Source organism: Trichosurus vulpecula, chromosome 4, assembly GCF_011100635.1.
Source record: "Trichosurus vulpecula isolate mTriVul1 chromosome 4, mTriVul1.pri, whole genome shotgun sequence".
Taxonomy (NCBI): domain Eukaryota; kingdom Metazoa; phylum Chordata; class Mammalia; order Diprotodontia; family Phalangeridae; genus Trichosurus; species Trichosurus vulpecula.
Genome location: NC_050576.1, coordinates 221,062,991 through 221,083,773, shown reverse-complemented (window position 1 = coordinate 221,083,773; position 20,783 = coordinate 221,062,991). Strand labels below are relative to the sequence as shown.

At 38.3% G+C, this 20,783-nt stretch overlaps 1 protein-coding gene across 1 annotated transcript in view; it reads right to left on the bottom strand.

The window, feature by feature from the left end:
- Positions 1-20,783, bottom strand: part of DNAH17 (dynein axonemal heavy chain 17) — a 258,405-nt gene that overhangs the window by 34,457 nt on the left and 203,165 nt on the right. Inside the window, exons 57-64 of the mRNA XM_036755900.1 lie at positions 13,049-13,213; positions 12,526-12,621; positions 12,081-12,298; positions 8,294-8,501; positions 7,832-7,947; positions 4,249-4,441; positions 3,675-3,910; positions 2,514-2,636 (exon numbers count right to left, since the gene is read on the bottom strand). Of these exons, the coding sequence (XP_036611795.1) occupies positions 2,514-2,636; positions 3,675-3,910; positions 4,249-4,441; positions 7,832-7,947; positions 8,294-8,501; positions 12,081-12,298; positions 12,526-12,621; positions 13,049-13,213 (1,355 nt within the window). The remainder of the gene's footprint in view (positions 1-2,513; positions 2,637-3,674; positions 3,911-4,248; positions 4,442-7,831; positions 7,948-8,293; positions 8,502-12,080; positions 12,299-12,525; positions 12,622-13,048; positions 13,214-20,783) is intronic.

Genomic DNA, 20,783 nt, shown 5'->3' with positions numbered 1-20,783 from the left:
TACCTCTTGTATATGATATCCCTGATAAATCTTCTATTCTATGGGCTAATAAACTCTTCTTGTCCCTTCAACCAATCCTGGCATGGTGTCTAGCTGTCTCACCATCCTGGTCACTCTCTTCTGGACCTACGCTACCACCTAAAAGATGGTACCTAGAACTCTGTACAATCCTGCAAAGGTAGTTTCCCTTCCACCAGGGGCAGAGTGCCGGAGCACTTCTGTGTCTTAGTTCTCTGTCTGGGTAGTTGGAACAGAGGGTCCCTAACAGCTTTCCTAGCTCTAACTCGAAGATCCTCTGACCTGACTCATTCAGTACAAGATGCTTTTATTAGTACTAAGAATGAGCTTTCTGGGGCTGTTGCATTGACTCATATTGAAAAGAGCAGAAGGATAAGGGAAAGGAAGTAAGCATTTATATGGTCTTTACTGTGTTCCAGGCACTGCGTTAGGTGCTTTTTCACAAATATCTCATTTCTACTTTATAAATATTTACAAGGATTATCTCATAACTCCATAACGACCTTGAAAGGGAGGTACTATTACCACTCTCATTTTACAACTGGGGAAACTGAGACAAACCAAGGTTAAGTGACTTGCCCAAGGTCACACAGCTAGTAAATGTCTGAGGCTGAATGAGAACTCAGGTCCTCCTGACTCCAGGCCCAGTATTTTATCCCCTGTACCACCAAGCTGCCTCCACATTGAGCTTGCTACATTAAGAGCCCCATGTCTTTTTTTTTTCCACATAAACTATTGCCTATCTACAGTTTTCTCCATCTTTCACTTCTGAAGTTGATTTTTAAAACTGTATGTGACAAAAACAATCAAAAATGAACATTGTTGAATAACAAAGAACAAGCATGGCCCCAAAGAAGAGTTCTGAGAAGATAACTCTCCCCTCTTCCTTTACAGAGATGCGAAGTCCCCAAGTGTAGAATGCTGCAAATATTTTCAGACTTTTTTCTGATATGTTTATTTATTTTACTGATTTTTTTTAAAAAAATATTCTTTGTTATGTGAGATGACTCTCTGGGTAGGGGGAAGATATAGGAGGAAATTTAGGCAATGTGAAAAAAAATTTGCTAAAAAATTTCATTTTTTAAAAACTTAAGTGTAGGACTTTACATATATTGCTATTCAGATGAACATTCTATTCTTTCTTTCTCTCTCTCTCTCTCTCTCTCTCTCTCTCTCTCTCTGGCAACAATTGGGGTTAAGTGACTTGCCCAGGATCACACAGCTAGTAAATATCTGAGGCTGGATTTGAACTCAGGTCCTCTTGATTCCAGGACCAGTGAGCACTCTATGTACTACATCAACTAACTAGCTGCCCTAACATTCTATCATCTCAAGATCTTTTTGGATGCTGATTCTGCCACTGAATTTGTTAGCTGGCCCTTCCAACTTTGGGTCATCTATAGACTTGATTAACATGTCATCTATTGCCTATTGCCTTGGGCAAGTCACAACCTACCTGGGCTTCAGTTTTCCTGCTGGAAAATGTGGCTACTGGATTAGATAACATGTACCATCTTTTCTAGTTCTAAATATCTAATCCTATAATCTTCATCTATTGATACAAATGCCAGAACAGAACAAGACCAAGGCCAGATCCCTAGAATACCTCAATACAGGTCTTCCTCCAGGTTGACATTGATTTGTCAGTTACACTTTTTTGAGTCTTGTCATTCAACTGTATCTAACTTCACTGTACTCTAGTCTGCTTCTTTCCATAGTGTCCACAAAGTTGTGACTTTGCCAAATGTCTCACCAAAATCTAAATAGTCTATGGTAGAAAAACTCCTCATCCAGGAAATATGTGCCCTTTCTGGCCCTGTGGTCTGTGGTAGAATGTCACCACAGTATGGATTCTGGTTTTCCTTCCATCAATCACCCAAATGCTTTAGATCATGATTGTCTCCTCTTGTTTAGGGATTTCCTTACAAGGGTACATCTTCTTGATATAAAATGCTATTCTACTTTATCTAATCTTTATCAAATATGTTCCTTTTGAGGTCATAAGTTATATATCTTGCCAAATCTCAGTGATCAATATTGTGTTTGTTGTACTCGTGCTAACATCTCTGGTCAATTTTATTATCCATATTTTGTGCATTTGTGTACAGAAACTTGAAACTCTGTTCTTATTATCCCTTCCCTGTGAATTAAAGGGCTTCTCTGCTGATATTCTGTGTTAAACCTGTTGTTTGGCAGTATCTAACTTAGTGTCAGAGTTTTTGTCTTCTTTATTTTCCACTGCAGCTTTCAGAATATTTAAGACCGCAGATTTGTACAGATAACTTCCTTGCCTCAGGTGTGGGGTGAGCCACTACAATCCCCTATCCCTCTTTCAGGAAGGGACTATTTTTTTCACATTGTAGTGATTTTTAGTATCTAATTTTCTAGTAGGAAAGTCAAAGAAGTTCAATATATTATCTCTTTATGCCATTTTCCCACACACAAAAAGATGAAATCATTGAAAACAAACTGAAGTTAAAAGAAAAGCAATTTACCTTCCTTTTTTAATTGTGTTTCTGCCCAGTAAAGGATCTAACACAGGCTCTATAGTCTCTCCAATATTCTCAATGAGTAAAGTATCTCCTTCTGAGATGGCTTTTTCAATACTGTCCAGATAGCTGCAGAAACAGTACAACAGTGATCTCATGAATAATTATCCAATAAAACAGAGGCAACTTACAATACTGCATTTTAAGAAACAACTCTCCAGATAAAAATGAGAAATTGTTTCACTGCTTATGTCACTTGATGCTGTCAGAAAAGAAGATTCATGGTCACTTATGCTTATCACTAATTTAGCCTTAGACACAGCCATTCACCTGGGCAAATGACAGAATAAGAGATAAGTAGGAAAGCCAGCTAATGTTATAGATTTTTCTGCCAGTACAGCTAGGTCATGATTGGAGTGAAAAATGGCTCCTGTGAAATACATATGAATTATAATTTGATCTATTCAGAATTACAATTATGTAAAATTTGGTAACTGATTCCAACCCAATAGAAATATGCGGTGTGAATTGGAATGCATGTGACTACTTCACAGGATCAGAATCTAGCCGTATTTTTGTTGTTTATCATTTAATTCTTTCAGTTGTGTCCAACTCTTTGTGACCCCACTTGGGTTTTTTTGTTTTTATTTTTATTTTGGCAAAGACCCTGGAGTGGTTTGCCATTTCCTTCTCTAGCTCATTTTACAGACTTGCCCAGGGTCACATAGCAAAGAAGTGTCTGAGGCCAGATTTGAACTCAGGTCTTCCTGGCTCCAGGCTCAGCACTCTATCCACTGCCCCACCAAGTTGCTCTCCAGCTGTATTAGCAGAAAAAACACACATCATTAGCCATCTTTCCTATTTACCTAGCTTTATCACCTCCATCAGGGAGTATAGGCCTGTTTAAAAACAGCATTGACAATAAAACATAAAGCAAGCTGCGGGTTACTCATAATTAGAATTTATTTTCAAGGCTGGATTAACGCATCTGAAAACTCATTCAGGCATTAATTAATTCAGTATGTATTTCTAAGTGCCTACCCACTTTGTACAAGATATTGAGCTTGTGGCTGCCTTCTTGTGGCAGTCCCCTTCTTGGGGACAATAACAATTATGTCTTATAAAAAACAATTCCATATGTCTCATGATAAATGGCACGTCACACACCCCTTGTGTCCCAGTCGGATGGCTTTCAAGTCTTCCCCATATTTGTTTTTAATCCACTTGATGCCTTGAAGCTGAGCATCAACGATAAGAGGCCACCTCTCTGTGTTGCACAGGATGGTGGCATTCTCTGTGGACATACGGTCACTGGGAAGGCCCTGGTTGTTCCATGTGGCGATGTCTGCATCATCTGTTAGCAGGGTCAGTGGATCCAGACCATCAGTGATAGGAATGGGAACCTGCAGAGAGAAAGGGCACTTCCTCAGAAGCAATGACAGCAGAAGAGCAGAAGGCCAGCTGCCCCAAGTGGGGTGTCCTTGCTGAATGGAAAATAACTCCAAACAAATAATATTGTGCTGAAGACAGTTGTTGTATGAAGTGACTTTGGAAGGGGGGGTGGCACAAACTGCTCCAAACTTGGAAGTTTTGCAGCACAGCCAGGGTTTTGTTAGCATCGATGATACTGGACCACAATGTAAACTCCAAATGGACTGATGGCAAGAGAATAGAAATGACGATGAATCTTGGCAGCATCTGCTTATAAATCCTGAGAACTGAGTGTGCCTGGGGATGTTACCTTTAGTTGATGTAGGTATGGGATCCAAAATTTCTCTATCAGTTCATTCCTGTATCTTTTGGTGAAATAACCCACATAGGAAACAAAGGCTGATATCAGTAGGACATCTCCACACAAAGTTATCCCCTGCTCTTTGAAATTTTCCACAGACTCAGCCCAGCGGACATTTTCAGATGCTAATCCTCCTACCAGCCTAAAGAAAGAAATATCCATTGGTAAATGGGAATAGGAAAGACAAGAAAAAAAAATCTCATTAGCATTTAGTCTTATTCCAGACAATTTAAATCACTTTGTTCCCAATCACTTGCTGATGGCTTCTGGCAAAGGAATATTTGACATTTGTGACAGGATAGAGAACTCTCTGGGAGCTTAACTCAGTCACTCAGTGGTGAGAAGGGAGCAGAGAATGCCTGACCCTTGCCAAGAATTGTTCTCCATATTTCAGTTAAACTTAATTTTAATTCAACTCAGTAAGTATTTATTAAGGAAAAAAAAGGATTTATTAAGCACCCACTATGTACCAGATACTGGTGTCTTTTATATATGATGTGGATATATGTATATGCATACATATACATATAATTATTAAGCACTTTACAAATATTATCCAATTTGATCCCCACCGCCGCCAATAACCTGCTATCATTATCTCCGTTTTACAGTTGAGGAAACGGAAATAAATAGAAGGTGCTTGCCCGGGGTCACATAGCTATTAAATTTCTCAGGCTGCATTTGAACTCAGGTCTTCCTGACTCTAGGCCCAGCACTCTATTTATTGCACCACCTAGCTATGTGAGAGGAGTGCTAGGTAGTAGGGATGTGAAGATGAAACATATTTACATAGCACCTGCCCTCAAGGAGCTTACTGTCTAAGACAGGGGAATCCTGGCCATGCACAAATAAGCAGCATCTGCTAGAATAAGCAGAATGTGAGAGAGGCAAAGGAAATACTTTTGACTAAGAGAATAGCTTTTCAGTTGCAGGAAGCAGTGATCATTTCCATAAGGAAGACTGGATAAACATGAAGTGGATCTTGAAGGAACAGAGGTATTTCAACAGTAAATTTCAAGCACAGGGAGATTGGCCCCTGTCAGTGGAGGCAAGAGACTGTGCTATGAAATCAGTAGTGACACACTTTGACTAGAATATAGTATATGGGAAGTAAAGCAGTGCGAAATAAGGTTAGCAGGATAGGTTATAGAGGACCTTAGATACGCTAAGGAGTTAATAAATGGGGTAGTCAGGTGGTATAATGGATAGAGTGTCAGACCTGGAATCAGGAAGACTCATCTTCCTGAGTTCAAATCTGGCCTCAGATACTTACTAGCTGTGTGACCCTGGATAACTCACTTAATCCTGTTTGCCTCAGTTTCCTCATCTGTAAAATGAGCTGGAAAAGGAAATAGCAAACTACTCCTGTATTTTTGCCAAGAAAACTCCAGATGTAGTCAGACACAACTGAACAAGAACAAAAGTTTTAATCTTATTCAAAAATTAGAATATAGGCTTCTCGAGGTCAAGGAGTGATTTTCATTTTTATTTTTGTATCTTTTGTACATAGCAGGCACCGCATAAAAGCTTGTTGAACTGAACTGAATTAGGGAGCCACTGAAGGTTTTTGAATAGGGAAAGGCCATGGTCAGGTGTGCATTTGGCAAATTTTAGTAAACATTCATTTGCACTACTTAAAAGTGAATCGTATTTCTTCCTCTCCTTCCTCCAAGCCCCACCCCACCTTGATTCTGTACAAAGTGTGCTTTAGTGGCATTGTTTGGGTTTATCTCACAAAAGGTAATTGGCCCTACAGAGAAAGGCTTGACCCAATGGCCATACATGGGCGGTAGTCATACTTCAAATGAATATTTCAGTCAATCATTACCTATTTGCTAACTACAGGAGAGGGGCATGATAAGAGCCTGTGTAAGAGTGGCTAGAAGTATTCTGACCTTCCCTCTCAGGCCACTGGCATTATAACAGTCAGTAAATTATTATTCCCATGATATGCTGGTGTCTGAAGGGGTGGCGTGAATACATGAAGAGTGATTATCTCATTCGAGCCTCATAACCACCCGGTGAAGTAGATACCACAACACCTGAGCTTTTGTTCTCTCATCTGTAATCATAGCTGTAGTATCTGCCTCACTGGGTGGTTATGAGGCTCGAATGAGATTTGTAAAGGATAAAGCATTATATAAATGTTAGTCAAAAAAATTGCTCTTAATGTATATGCTGAAAACAGAACTGGGCCATCAACGGCAGGAGCCAGACCATTGTCTGAAATAAACAAGCAGTTCCCCTGGATTCTAGGGTATTTTTGTCTGGATTCCAGCAATTTAAGATCCCATTGTCCTTTCCAAGGCTGTTCCTCAAAGCACGTGACTGTGTAAATGAATGGTATACACTAAGCCTCTCTAAAAACACATCTGTCTATACATGGGCAGGTAGATGTCATAGAGGTATCTGTATGTAATATAGATATTTGTATTATATATTGCTATAATATAGATAACAGCTATACAGATAACATATCTATGTATGATATAGATACATAATATATCTACCAAAATAGAGATGTCACATGTCATATAGATATGTCATGTCATGTCATAACATATACACGTATCTATATATACTATAAATGTTAGATCTATCTATACGTATATACGTAAATGGATAGAAATATGTGCGTGTATGTGTGTGTATGTGTATATATATGTACATATATATATATATATATATATGTGAATAGTACAGATACTCTAAAGCTGGCATGTATGCTCCAGGACAATGTAATATATGAGAACAGGGTATTAGAGGCAGGCAACACAGTACAATGGAAAGAATGCTAGATTTGGAGAGTGAAAACCTTGCTTAAAATTCCATTTTTGTTGCTTTCCACTTGTGTGACCTTAGGCAAGTTTTCTGGGCTACAATTCTCTCATCTGCAGAAGGAAGGAATAGGACTAGACAATACCCAGGATCCTTCCAACATCTCTAAATCTGTGATCCTGCTTCCAATAAGGAAGCCCCCTTGGACACAGTTATGCTAAATTCTTCACTGACAGTTTGCATTCTAGGAAGAATCTGTGGGCTAAATTGAAAAACTTCAACAAAAAGGCTACCAAATACATAGGGCAGCTCATTTAAATTCATATTGCATAAGGTGAGGTTACCTGCCAAGGCCCACCCTATCTCCCTAACCCCATGTGAAGTGGGTTTAAAAAGTGACAGCTTCTTAAAAAAAGGTTATTTCTCTTTTGGGTGAGTGCTACTTCTTTTTAAAAAATAAATAGCATTTCATTTTTTTCCAATTACATGTAAAGACAATTTTTAATATTAATTTTTAAAAAGTATTGAGATCCAAATTTTTCTCCCATTCCTTCCTCCTCCCTCCCTAAAATGGTCAGCAATTTCATATAGGTTATATTATATGAATCATGTAAAACATATTTCCACATTAGTCATGTTGCAAAAGAAGAAATGAGTGCTACTCCTAAAAGGGGCCTTTGCCTGGGCTTCCCCAGCTTCAGGTGATCCCAGAACCCTGGGATGGTTCCTTTTGCTCCATCCAGGCCCAACATACCTGTTAGCTAGGGAAATGACTCTGTTTGTGGCATCTGCCTCCTGTTGACACTTTATTTTCTCAGCTGTAGCCTTTTCAAAGGCAGCTGTTAGGTTGGCCAGATTAGCATTGAGTTCCTGAGGGGGGAGAAACAAGTTGAAAAGGCCCTTCAAGAGAGAAGCACCAAGTGTTACCAGCTCCCGCTACCTACCCTAATCACCCCAGCTAAAAGAAAGACTGCCCACGTGAGGAGGAAGAATGATAGAGAACTTCCCATAAAGGCAGAGCATCCCTCAGAGGTGCATGTAGCTTACACTGAGAAGACTCCTGCAATGAGCTGGTCCCCATAGTTGATTTCACTCTCTCTCCCCATTTAATAATTCATGAGCAGAGCCCATGCCAACCCTTTTTAAACAGGGATATTGACAGGGATCATAAGCAAGTTGCCCTGGTATTTTACTAGGGATATGAGCAAGCACTTACAGCAATTTTATTTTTGATCCGAGTGAGCTTATCTTGTGCCTCTGCCAGCTCTGCATTAGCCTCTTCCAGAGCCTGTCTCTTGGGTGCTACATCGCAGTAGACTTCATAGAAACGGACAATGTTGATACACCAGGAACACAGGCCAGCAGCAGCAGCTGACTTGGAACGAATGAATTCAGGATCAAAGGTGGGATTGCCTTGATAGGGCCTGGAGAGGGAGAGACAGATAGACAGAGACACAGAGAGAGATAGAGAGACAGACAGAGAGAGAGAGAGACAGAGAGAGAGAGAGACAGAGACAGAGACAGAGACAGAGAGAGAGAGAGAGAGAGAGAGAGAGAGAGAGAGAGAGAGAGAGGAAGAGAGAAAGATAGAAAGAGGGAGAGGGAGAAGGGGGAAGAGAGGGAGGGAGAGACAGAGAGAGAGAAATTAGGGAGACAAGGATGTACAGAGGTTTATTAGGATCAGATGCTCTTCAAATGCCTTCAAAACTTTATTCCTGGGATTGGAGATTAAATCAATTACAAATCGTGAGGGGTGAGTGGATTAATTACCTTCTTTATAGCTTGGTGGCCAAGGACAGAAAAAGATATAGATCTGCAACTCTGCCTTCTGTTGTATAAAATGTGAAAGATAATAAAGAAATGCAGAAAAAAAATGCAGTAAATAGGGCAAAATCTACATACGGAAAGCTCCAGTCCCTGATTTAAATCCACTTTACAATTACAAGAAAAGCAATGTGGAGTAGTGGGTGGAGAGTCAGCCAAGGAGTCAAAAAGTCAGGCGTACTGACTGTGCGCAGGTCACTTAACCTTTCAGTGCCCCAGCCAATTCTCTAAGACCGTAAATGGCAGAGAAGGTGCTAATGTGCATTGGCAGAGAGTTTCCTATTCTATCCCTAAAGCTCGAAAAATAGTACAGATCCTCTAAAGCTATCACTGGTGGCTATGTCCTCAGCCAGTAGTATACATATACTACTCACATGAGTCAGACGGAATTATAATGATAACCACATTAATATCAGCTAGCACCTATATAGTACTTTGAGGTCTGCAAAGTACTTTATTAAATATTATTTATTTTTATCCTCACAACAATGCTGCAAGGTAGGTGTTATTATTATCTTTATTCTACAGAGGAGGAAATTGAGGCAGGAAAACTAAGTAACTTGCCCAGCTGTTACACAGCTAGTAATCAAGTGAGATCAAACAAGCTAATATTTGTAAAGCACTCCACAGTACTTGGCACTTCACGGGAGCTACATAAATGCTAGCTATTAGTAGTAGCATCTTAAGGCACGTTTGAACTCGGGCCTTTCTGACCCCAGGGCTAATGCTCTATCTGCTAAACCACCTAGTGTCAGAAAGCTGGTGTGGGACTCTGAGAAGACAGCTGGATTTAGAGTAGAAGGATGGGTTCAAATCTAAGCTCTGCTACTTAATATCTAAGTTATCACCTTACCTATCTCTTTAAGCCTCACTTTCCTCGTCTATAAAATGAGGTGATGACATTAGATGTCAGTAAGCTTATTATTATATAATATATTATGATATTTAAGGAAACACCTCAAAAGGGACGGCATGGTATAGTTGATAGAGAGTGTCCTGGAAGGAAGACCTGGCTTTTAGGGTTGTTTGTTTTTTTTTTTTTTGACACACAGTGGCTCTGTAACCCTGGGCAATTCACCTAACATCTCAGGGCCCTAGGCAACTCTGAAGATTGTAAATTGCAGAGAAGGTATTAACCTGCACTAGGAGAGGGAATTTCCTCACCTGGGAGTTCCTTATAGCAGTGAAATCACAAGCTCAGCCCCTAACCCTATCTCAGTACTTCAAGGATATATTTCAACCTATTATGATAATAGTGATGAAACACACTAAGTTTAAGTTTATGTAAGATAGCTAAAACATCATTATAATATCAAATATTAGAATAATGACAGCAGTTTACATTTATATAGCACTCTGTGGTTACAAAGCACTTCATACGCCTGCCTTCTCACTTGAGCTTTACAATAGCCCTTGTAAAGTATGATTAGCCCCATTTTATAGACAAGGAAACTGAGGTTTGGAAACATTAAGTGACTTGTCCAATGTCATACAGCTTGTAAGTGGAGGTGTTGGGATTCCAAGCCTGTTTTCTGACTCTAAGTCACTTCCATTTTTCATTGAATCCCTTCTTCTTTCTCCCCTTCCTTTAGAAAAATCCCTTCTATTCAAACAACTAGGTTATGGGTTCCAATTTTTTTTTCTTTTCTCTGCGTGGTTAATTTACGTGGCTCTGTAAAGGTTGCTAAAAAGAAAGCACAGTGGGAATCTGAAGTTCATTGAGAGGCTTCAGTCTAGAAACGGAGACTGGTAAAAATGCCCACATTTGAGCTTTTGACAGGGAGAGTTGGGTTGATGATCTGGATTTTCCAGGCCCCCCAATTTTCTCACCAGCTGTTTTACAGCCAGAATTAATTGTCCAGAGAATCACCTCTGGTCCACTTATCCAGACCTACCCTCTCTCCCAGCCTCTTGGTCTCACACCTCCAACTGCCTAATGGACATCTCAAACTGGATGTTCCCTAGACTTCTGGAACTGGCCTGGAGTCAGAAGACCTGAATTCAAATCTGGATTCAGGCATTTACTAGTTCTGTGACCCTGACCAAATCATTATCTGCCTCAACTATAAAATAAGGATAATAGCAACTATTCTCCAGGGTTGTTGTGAGAATCAAATTAGGTTATATTTGTAAAGTATTTAGCTCAGCGCCTGGCACATGATAGGTGCTTAATAAATCCATCCTTCCTTCCTTCCCTCCCTCCCTTCTTCCTTCCTTCCTTCCCTCCTTTAACACTGCCATTATCCTGTCAAAAGCCCTCATCACTTTACACTTGGACTACTGAAATAGCCTGCTGGTGTCTCCCCACTACAATCCATTCTCCATTCAGCTACCAGTGATCATTCTAAAGGGCATGTCTGAGTACGTCACCTCTCACCACACCCATTCTCCTTGTTCAATACACTACAGTGGCTTCTTATTACTTCCAGGATCAAATACAAAATCCTGTGTCATTCAAAGCCTTTCATAGACTCCCTCCTCCCTTTCCAGTCTTCTCACTCATCCCCTTTCCCTTCCTCTGCAGCTCTTCAAACATAGTACGCAATCTCCTGACCATGCATTTTCATTGGCTGGTCCCCAAGACTAGAATTCTCCCTCTCTTTATCTCTTGTGGCTGTTGTTCAGTCATGTCAGACTCTATTCTTGGCTGGAGTCGTTTGTCATTTCTTTCCCTAGTGTGTCCCTATTTTACAGATGCGGAATTGAGGCAAATAGTGCTTAAGTAACTTGTCACACAAATAGTAGGTGTCTGAAGTAGGATTTGAACTCAGATTTTCCTGATTCCCCAGTTTTCTTGAAATCCCACTTTTTACAAGAAACCTTTCCTGATCCCCCTTCTTGCCTCCCCTCTGTTGATTATCTCCAATCTATCCTGTGTGTATCTTGTTTATATAAGCTGTTTGCATGTTGTCTCCCTCATAAGATTGTGAGCTCCTGGAGGGCAGGGACTGCCTTCTGCCTTATCCCCAGGGCTTAGCTCAATGCCTGGAACGTCACAGGAATTTATTAAACCCTCACTGACTAACTGACTCTACTCTCTACAGTACTTGTGTGCAACCTAAAGTACTCAGACAGGTGCAAATATCAGCTCATTCTCTGCCTAAATATATGATTGTCATTAGGGGGCTACAACCAGAAGGAATAGACTCCACCAAAGCCAAGCAGGACACCAGACTTACTTAAATGCTTTCAAGCAGGCTTCAGGAATGTGCTCCTTGTCAAATTTTTTCAAGGCATCGAGGAAAGTGTCCACTTTCCCCATCATGATTTTTGCAGCTTTCCAGCTCTTATCCTTCGGGATCTTGCCCCCTGGCGCTGTCAGGATCATCACTGCAGCTGTTACGTTAACCACCGCGTCTGGCGGAGAGCCGAAGGACTTCAGTTCTGTCAGGTTGTTCTGCAAACACAGTGGGTGCTCGTCAGCATTCCTCCTGCTGACACTCACTGGGAGGGAATTTCATAAGCTCTGTAGCAGTGCACAAGCCTACAGTGACTGTTGTTCTCAAACCACGAAAAAACAACCAAACAACCATCCTGCAAATGTCATTCCCTCCCTACGCTATATAGACCTTTTTTGTCTTGTTTTGCCCTCTAGCATTTTCTTTTTCTCTCTGTCTCTCTCACCTTATTCAGGGTGTCAAGAGCTTCTTGTGCCGCCAGCAAGGCAGGCTCTGCTTTGGCCAAGTCGGTTTCACAAGCCTTTTGTTTTTCTGTGACATTCTGAAAGAAAGCCAAAAGGGGAAAGGTGAGTTGGTGTTGTAACGTTTCATTTGAGAAAGGATGCTTTGAATAAGAGTGATGGACTTGTGGAATGCTCTTATTTATGAAAGGAGAGGCATCTCAATCCCTCCTCCATACATTCACAGGATCCTGGTGTGGATCAGGCTATGCACCAACAAGGTGGGATGGGGTGAGGGTCTGTGGACACACTGGATCCCCACACTGTAACACCGCCTCTCATTCTTTCTTATATTTTCATTCACTTTCATGCTTCATTCTCTTATACTACCTTAGATATTCACCTTTAATTTTTTTTTTTTACAATTTCACTTCGTCAGATTGTCTGCCCCATACTCTCCCTTCTTCTTCCTCTCTCCTTTTCTCCATCTCCTTCTCTACTCCCTTCCACCTCCTCCTTCTTCCCTACCTTGTTGATGACTTCCACTTTAACTTCTTCCTCATCAGCAATTGCTTTTTCTTGGCTGACTTTTTCGGTTTCCACCCCAACCACCTGGATCAGCTTGTCTGCATTCTCATTTTTTTGATTAAGTTCAAGCTCTTGAACAGCCAATTTGGCCTTTAAATCGTCCACCTGTGAAGAGTAGAAATTCACGGGTTTGAACAATGTGGCCCCATCCAAAGAGTATTAAATTTGGAGTTGGAGGACAAGGGTTTGGATCTTTAGTTCTGCTACTTTACTAGCTGTGTAAACTTGGCTGAGTTATTTTGACCTTGCTGGGTTTCTGTTTCCTCATCTGTAAAGTTTAGAATTTAGATGTGATGAATTGTAAGGCTCCCACCAACTCTGAACGTTCAGTCCTATGATGCTGACAGACCCCTTTGATGCTCACTTTTCTTATTTAACCTCTGTGACATCCTGAAAAGTTTGAAAGACAGTTTCTGGGTAATCATTTTATTAATTATGCTAGCAGACAATTAATAAAAGGGATCAGTGGCACTCTCAAATGCCAAAGACCATCATAGAACCCACTCAACAATTATATGCCCTTGGAAGAGGGGGTGTTACTGAGGGTAGAAATCAACTCTGATTGGTTAACAAGTAATGAGTGAGAGATGGGATTATTCTAATGAGAATAGGGTGACTCTGATAACTCAGTCTTGGACAAAAAGACATTCTAATCCAGACTACCCCCACCTAGGGCAATCTAGACAAAAGAGGGTCCCTTTCTACCAAGACTTGGCTGACTAAAACACAATGGGCTGGATTTCACCAGACTAGAATGTCTTTATCTTTGGTTCAGAGCCAAGTTTTCCCAGTTGGGGGCTTCTTGCCCAATATTTCATCTCATTATCAGCCCTGCACTTCAAAGGCTGTCTGAACAGCCTACAAAGATTGATTTCTAAATGAGGAAAAGGAAAGGGAAAACCTTAGTCTTAATTCAGTAACTGGTTATTAATATAGGAGAGAAATAATCATTTCTCTCACCTCTTTTTGGTCTCTTTGTATAGCTGTGTCTATAGAATGTCAAAACAGCCAGTTGAAAAATGAAAAAAGGAGAAAATTTTCTTCATGAAACGCTATGTGACTAATAGAGGGGCAGTATACTATAGTGCAGAAAATGTGCTTGCAGGCAGGAGATCTTGGTTGCAGTCATTTACTTCTCTGAACCACAGTTTCCTCATCTGTAAAATGGGTTACTTGCACTGTCTACTTCAGAGATTTGTTGTGAGGGAATAAGCACAGGTCTAGAAAAAACAACTTATCACTTTTTGTAGATGATATGATGTTGTACTTAGAGAACCCTAGAGAGCTGACTAGAAAATTAACTGAAATACTCCAGCAGAGTTGCAGGATATAAAATAAATTCACTTAGCTCAGCAGTATTTCTGTATATTACCAACAAACTCAACAGGAAGAGATAGAAAGAGAAATTCTATTTACACTAACTACAGAGGGGGTGGAAACAAGATGGCAGAGTATAGGCAGCAACCCAGCTAAACTCTTCCAATATTCCTCTCCAAACAACTTTAAAACAACATGTCAATTTGAATTCTGGTGCAATGTAGTCAACAAAAGTTCAGGGTGAGACATTTTTACCAGCTCAAGAAACTTGAGGTTGGAAAGCAAGATCTATGATACCAAGGTGGGGATCAGTTCAGAACATGTGTAGAGGAAACACCAGGAGTAGGCCCAGGAGGTGACTGTGACAGCAGCAGCAACAAGAGCAGAAGCAACAGCTTTGGGAGCTCACAGCCCAGAGAAAGTAAGGGGATTGGACAATTAGTCAGAAAGAGATTATTGGGGACCCTGAGCTGACACTGGTTATAGGACTGGGTAGTGTTTGCTACTGTATCGCTCATACTCAGTTTCAAGCTGCAATTCCAAGGCAGAGAGGTGCACTAGCACTTGTAGCTGCAAGCGAGCAGGGGCCCTTATTGGGGAAAGTCCAGGGTACAGACCAGGAGAGCAGTGACCACACCTTTTTCCACATTACACCATCTTGGAAGCTCCAAAAACTTTAGACTCCCAGAACTAGCTCTGAAAACAGCAGCACAAAAAAGCCTCAAAGCTTAGGACAGTACCTCCCCAACCCCAGGAGAGCAGAGCCCAATTTTAACATAAAGTTCAAAGTTGAGAAATAGGCTGGAAAAATAAGCAAACAATAACAACAACAACAACAAAAAAGAATCTGACCATAAAATACACAGTTAGTAGTCATAACTGTGAATGTAAATGGGATGAACTCACCCATAAAACAGAAGCAGAGAACAGAATGGATTAGAAACCAGGATCTAACAATATAAGAAACATGCTTGCTTATAAGAAACATACTTGGAAACAGAAAGACAAACACAAATTTAAAATAATGGGCTGGAGCAAAATCTATTATGCTTCAGCTGAGGTAAAAAAAAAAGCAGAGATAGCAATCATATCAGACAAAGGAAAAACAAAAATATATCTAATTAAATGAGATAATCGGGGAAACTATATTTTGCTAAAAGGTACCATAGATAATGAAGTGATATCAATATTAAACATATATGCATCAAATGGCAGAACATCCAAATTCTTTAAGGAAAAATTAAATGAGTTACAGGAGGAAAGAGGCAGTAAAACACTACTAGTAAAGGACCTCAACTTCTCCCTCTCAGAACTAAATAAGTCTCACCATAAAATAAACAAGAAAGAAGTTGAGGAATTGAATAGAATTTTGGAAAAGTTTGATATGATAGATGCCTGAAGAAAATTGAGTGGAAATGGAAGGGAGTATACCTTTTTTCAGCTGTCCAAGGAACATTCACTAAAGCTGACCATAGGGCATAAAATTTCACAAACAAATGCAAAAAAAGCAGCAATACTAAATGTACTTTTTTGGGGCCATAATGTAATAAAAACTACATTCAGTAAAAGGCCAGGGAAGCATAGAATAAAAATTAATTGGAAACTTAGTAATCTCATCCTGAAGAATAAATTAGTCAAAGAACAAATAATAGAAAGAATCAACAATTTCATTAAAGATAATGACAACATTGAGAAAAATTTGTGGAATGCAAGCCAAGCAGCACTTAGGAGAAAATTTATATCTGTAAATACTTATATCAATTAAAAAAGAGAAACAGCAGATCAATGAATTGGACATGTGATTAAAAAACTAGAAAAAGATCAAATTTTAAAATCAATCCCCAATTAAACACCAAAACAGAAATCCTGAAAATCAAAGGAGATATTAATAAAATTGAAAGTAAAAAAAAATTATTGACCTAATAAATAAAACTAGGAGTTGGTTTTATTAAAAAGAAAACAGAAAATAGATAAACCATTGGTTAATTTGATTTTGAAAAAGGAATTGCCAAGTGCCAATATAAAAAATGAAAGGGGTGACTGCACCACCAATTAAGATGAAATTAAAGCAATTATCAGGAGCTATTTATCCAATTTTATGTCAATAATATAATAATCTAAGCAAAATGGATGTTTACAAAAATATAAATTGCCCAAATCAACATAAGAGGAAATAGAATACTTAGATAACCCTACCTTAAAAAATGAAATTGAACAAGCCATACATTAACTTCCTAAGAAAAAATCCCTAGGACCAGATGGATTTACAAGTTAATTCTATCAAACATTTAAAGAATTCCAATATTATGTAAACTACTTGAAAAAATGGGTAACAAATTCCTGATATGATTTTGGTACCTAAGCCAGGGGGAGCAGAGACAGAAAAAAAAACTGTAGACCAATTTTGCTAATGGATACTGATGCAAAATTTTAAATTAAATACCACCAAGGAGATTATAGCTATATATCACAAAGATGATAAGACCAGATGATATTCATACCAGGAATGTAGGGCTGGTTCAATATTAGGAAAACTGTCAGTGTAACTGACTATTCTGCCATTTGGTGCATATATGTTTAGTATTGATATCACTAGATGCAGAAAAAGGTTTTGACAAAATACAATAATCATTCCTATTTTAAAAAACAAGAAAGCATAGGAATCAATGGAGTTTTTATTAAAGTGATAAGCAGTAGAGCAAGCATTATCTGTAATGGAGATAAGCTAGAAGCCTTCCCAATAAGATGAGGAATGAAGCAAGAATGTCCATTAACACCACTATTATTCAATATTGTACTAGAAATGCTAGCTACAGCAATAAGACAAGAAAAAAGAAATAGAAGGAATTAGAACAGGTAATGAGGAAACGAAACTATCACTTTTTTCCAATGATATGATGGAATATTTAGAGAAATCCTAGCAAATCAATTAAAAAAGTAGTTAAACAATTAATAACTTAAGCAAAGTCACAGGATATATTACCAACAAAACCCAGAAGGAAGAGATAAAAAGAGAAATTCCATTTAAAATAATTTCAGAAAATTTAAAATATTTGGAAGTCTTCCTGCCAAGACAAACCCAAGAACTATATGAACATAATTACAAAATACTTTTCATGCAAATAAAGACAGATTTAAATAATTGGAAACATATTAATTGTTCATAGGTAGGCAGAGCCAATATAATACAAATGACAATTCTACTTAAATTAATGTACTTACTCAGTGTGATGCCAATCAAACTACCAAAAATTATTTTAAAGAGCTAGGGAAAAATAATAACAAAATGAAAGAACAAGAGGTCAAGAATATCAAGGGAGTCAATGAAAAGAAGTAAAGGAGGCCTAGCAGTACCAAATTTCAAACTATATTACAATTATTAAAATGATCTGGTACTGGCTAAGAAATAGAATGGTGGATCAATAGAATAGTTTAGGTACACAATAGTCACTAGTTAATGACCACAGCAATCTAGTGTTTTGTAAACCTAAAGATCCAAACTTTGAAAGAATTCACTTTTTGAACAAAAATTTCTGAGAAAACTGGAAAGCAGTTTAAAAGTAGCTAATGTGTCAGCATAAACAATTTTTTTAAACCATGCTCAAAGTGATATTGCAAGTAATAAGTCAAATATAGTCTCAAAAGATTTATCTCACACAAAAGTTACAAACTTTACAATGAAAGCAGAATATAATTGTTAATGTGTTAACATTAATAATATGAGATAGTATCATTTTACAATTGTAGCACAGAATGTACAGTCATTTTACAATTGTAGCACAGAAAGTAGGCACAGACCAACATCTCACACTGAATACCAAGATAAGGTCAAAATGGGTACATGATTTAGACATAAGCAAATTAGGGGAACATGGAAAATTTTGCCCATTGGATCTACAGAGAAGGGGAAAGTTTGTGACCAAAGAAGAGATAGAGAGGATTACAGGAAGTAAAATGTGTGATTTGACTACATGAAATTTAAAAGGTTTTGCACAAACGAAAACAATGCACCCAAAATTAGAAGGAAAATATTTTTTATAGCAAGTTTCTCTGATAAAGGTCTCATTTCTCCAACAAATAGAGAATGGAGCCAAATTTCTAAAAATAAGAGTCATTCCCTAATTGGTAAATGATCAATGGATATGAAAAGGCAGTATTTAGATAAAGGACTAGAAACTGATGAGGTGTCCATCAATTGGGCAATGGCTGAACAAATTATGGCATATGAATGTAAAGGATGCAATTGTGCCATAACAAATGATGAAGGGGTCAGTTTCAGAGAAACCTAGGAAGACTTGTATGAACTGACTCAGAGTAAAGAGACCAGAAGCAGAACAACAATTTTTACAATAACAACATTTTAAAGGCAAATAATTTTTAAAGACTTAATTAACAATGCTGATCAGTGCAATGATCAACCACAATTTCAGAGAACCAATGATGAGGAATGCCACTTACCTCCTGAAGTAGAAATGGTAGTCTAAATATGCAGAATAAGATACATTTTTGTATATAGTCAATGTGGTAATTTGTTTTTCATGAGTATACATATTTGTTATAAGGATCTTTCCCCTTCAGTGGGGAAGGATGGTGGGGGAAGTGGGAGGGAGAGAAAATAAATCCTTGTTAGTTGAAAGAAAATTTAATTCAAAAATTAATTAGGTAATTTTATCAATGTTCCTAGCCTAACAGGTGGATTTTCTTTGTTTTTTAAAACATTTTTTTTTATAAATCGAAAGATACACAATGAACCCTTGGTACTGGTTTGTATAGGCTTGGACTAGTTTTCCTTTAAAGGGTTAAGGATACTGTCCTCAGGATTTGGCTGATTCAGATAATTAGGGCTAGAATCGCTAAAATCAAATTGTTTGGGTTTCCTTGCTATCTAAGAAATAAGTTCCTTTTTGTCTTTGAATGAGCTCTTTTATTTCTTTATAAAATCTCAAAATATGACAGTTTTATTTTTGTGATTGTAGATCCTTAAAATCAATGCTTTCTTTGAAACGTATTATGACTAGAATCTTGTAGGTTGTCGATGGGTTCTGGGTAAAGCTAGTGACGTGGAAGAAAAAGGAGTTATATTTGTCTGAGCATCTTTTATGAGCTCAGGGGGAACAAAAGATATAGTTAATTTTATGTTATATATTGTGCTACAATTGTAAAATGACACCATCTCATATTATTAATGCTTTCATTGTAAGCTTTGTAACTTTTTGTGTGAGATAAATCTTTTGAGACTATATTTGACTTGAGACTATATTTGAATGAGAGCCATGTGAAGGTAGTGGTAGGATTCTCTTTACTCATTTCTCCATTGTTTTTTTCTTTTCCTCCCTGGTGAGAAAGCCTCACTACTCCCCACACTCCCACCCCTGTTCAAGCAAAGATCTGCTATTATATCCTTGAATAATGTGGACTTGTAATGTATATATTTCTGACCTTTTACCCAGATCAGAGGTTCTTAACCTGAAGTCCGTGAACTTAAAAATTTGATAAGTAAATATAATTGGTTTCCTTGGTAATCCTATAGATTTTATCTCATGAATTTAAGAACAGTATTCTGAGAAAGGATCACTAGATTGCCAAAGGGGTCCATGACACAGAAAATGTTAAGAACTTCTTCCCCTTATCACAGTTAAGGGGGGGGTCACATATATAAGAAATCTATGAAAGGTCAGTCTAATTTTTAGACTGCTACCTTATAAAATAGTTTTAACATTATTACAACCATGTCTTACTTCCCCCTCCTTCAGTATAGTCTTCTTTTACAAGAAAGACCTCATATGCTTTATGACAAATTTCAATGCCACCATGAATCCTTAAATCTATAGAGATAAGAATTTAAAAAGGGTAATAGCTTTCTTTTAAGAATCAGTTATTTTTCTAATTTGAAAAATTTGTTTATCCCCAAATTTAAGTAATCCCCTATTCTCAAGGATGATAATGTGGCATATGTTCACCTCTAGTGAATTGGCTGGGACCCAACTGCCTGTAGAAAATTGAAAAACAATAAACACGATTTTACATGGAAGTTAATTCAGATTCCTCTTAGTTATACAATCACCCTGACCCATGTGAACTCTGCTATACGCTTAAGAGTGAATTGGTAAGGGTTTGGAATCATTTCAGCTCACATGTGGTTCAGTCTATGTCTCCAGCCCCTGGGGTACTTACATATTACAGAGATTCAAATGAACAATGATTGGACAGTGATTGTAAAGGGGAAGAAATAGAACCTGAATTACTTCATTTCTGTCCTCTATGTGACCACTTAGAGCTTTTGTGTTTAAAATTTAAAATAGTGAAACTGAGGGCAAACTGCAAGGTATAATGGTTTTTTGTTTGGAAGTGGAAATCT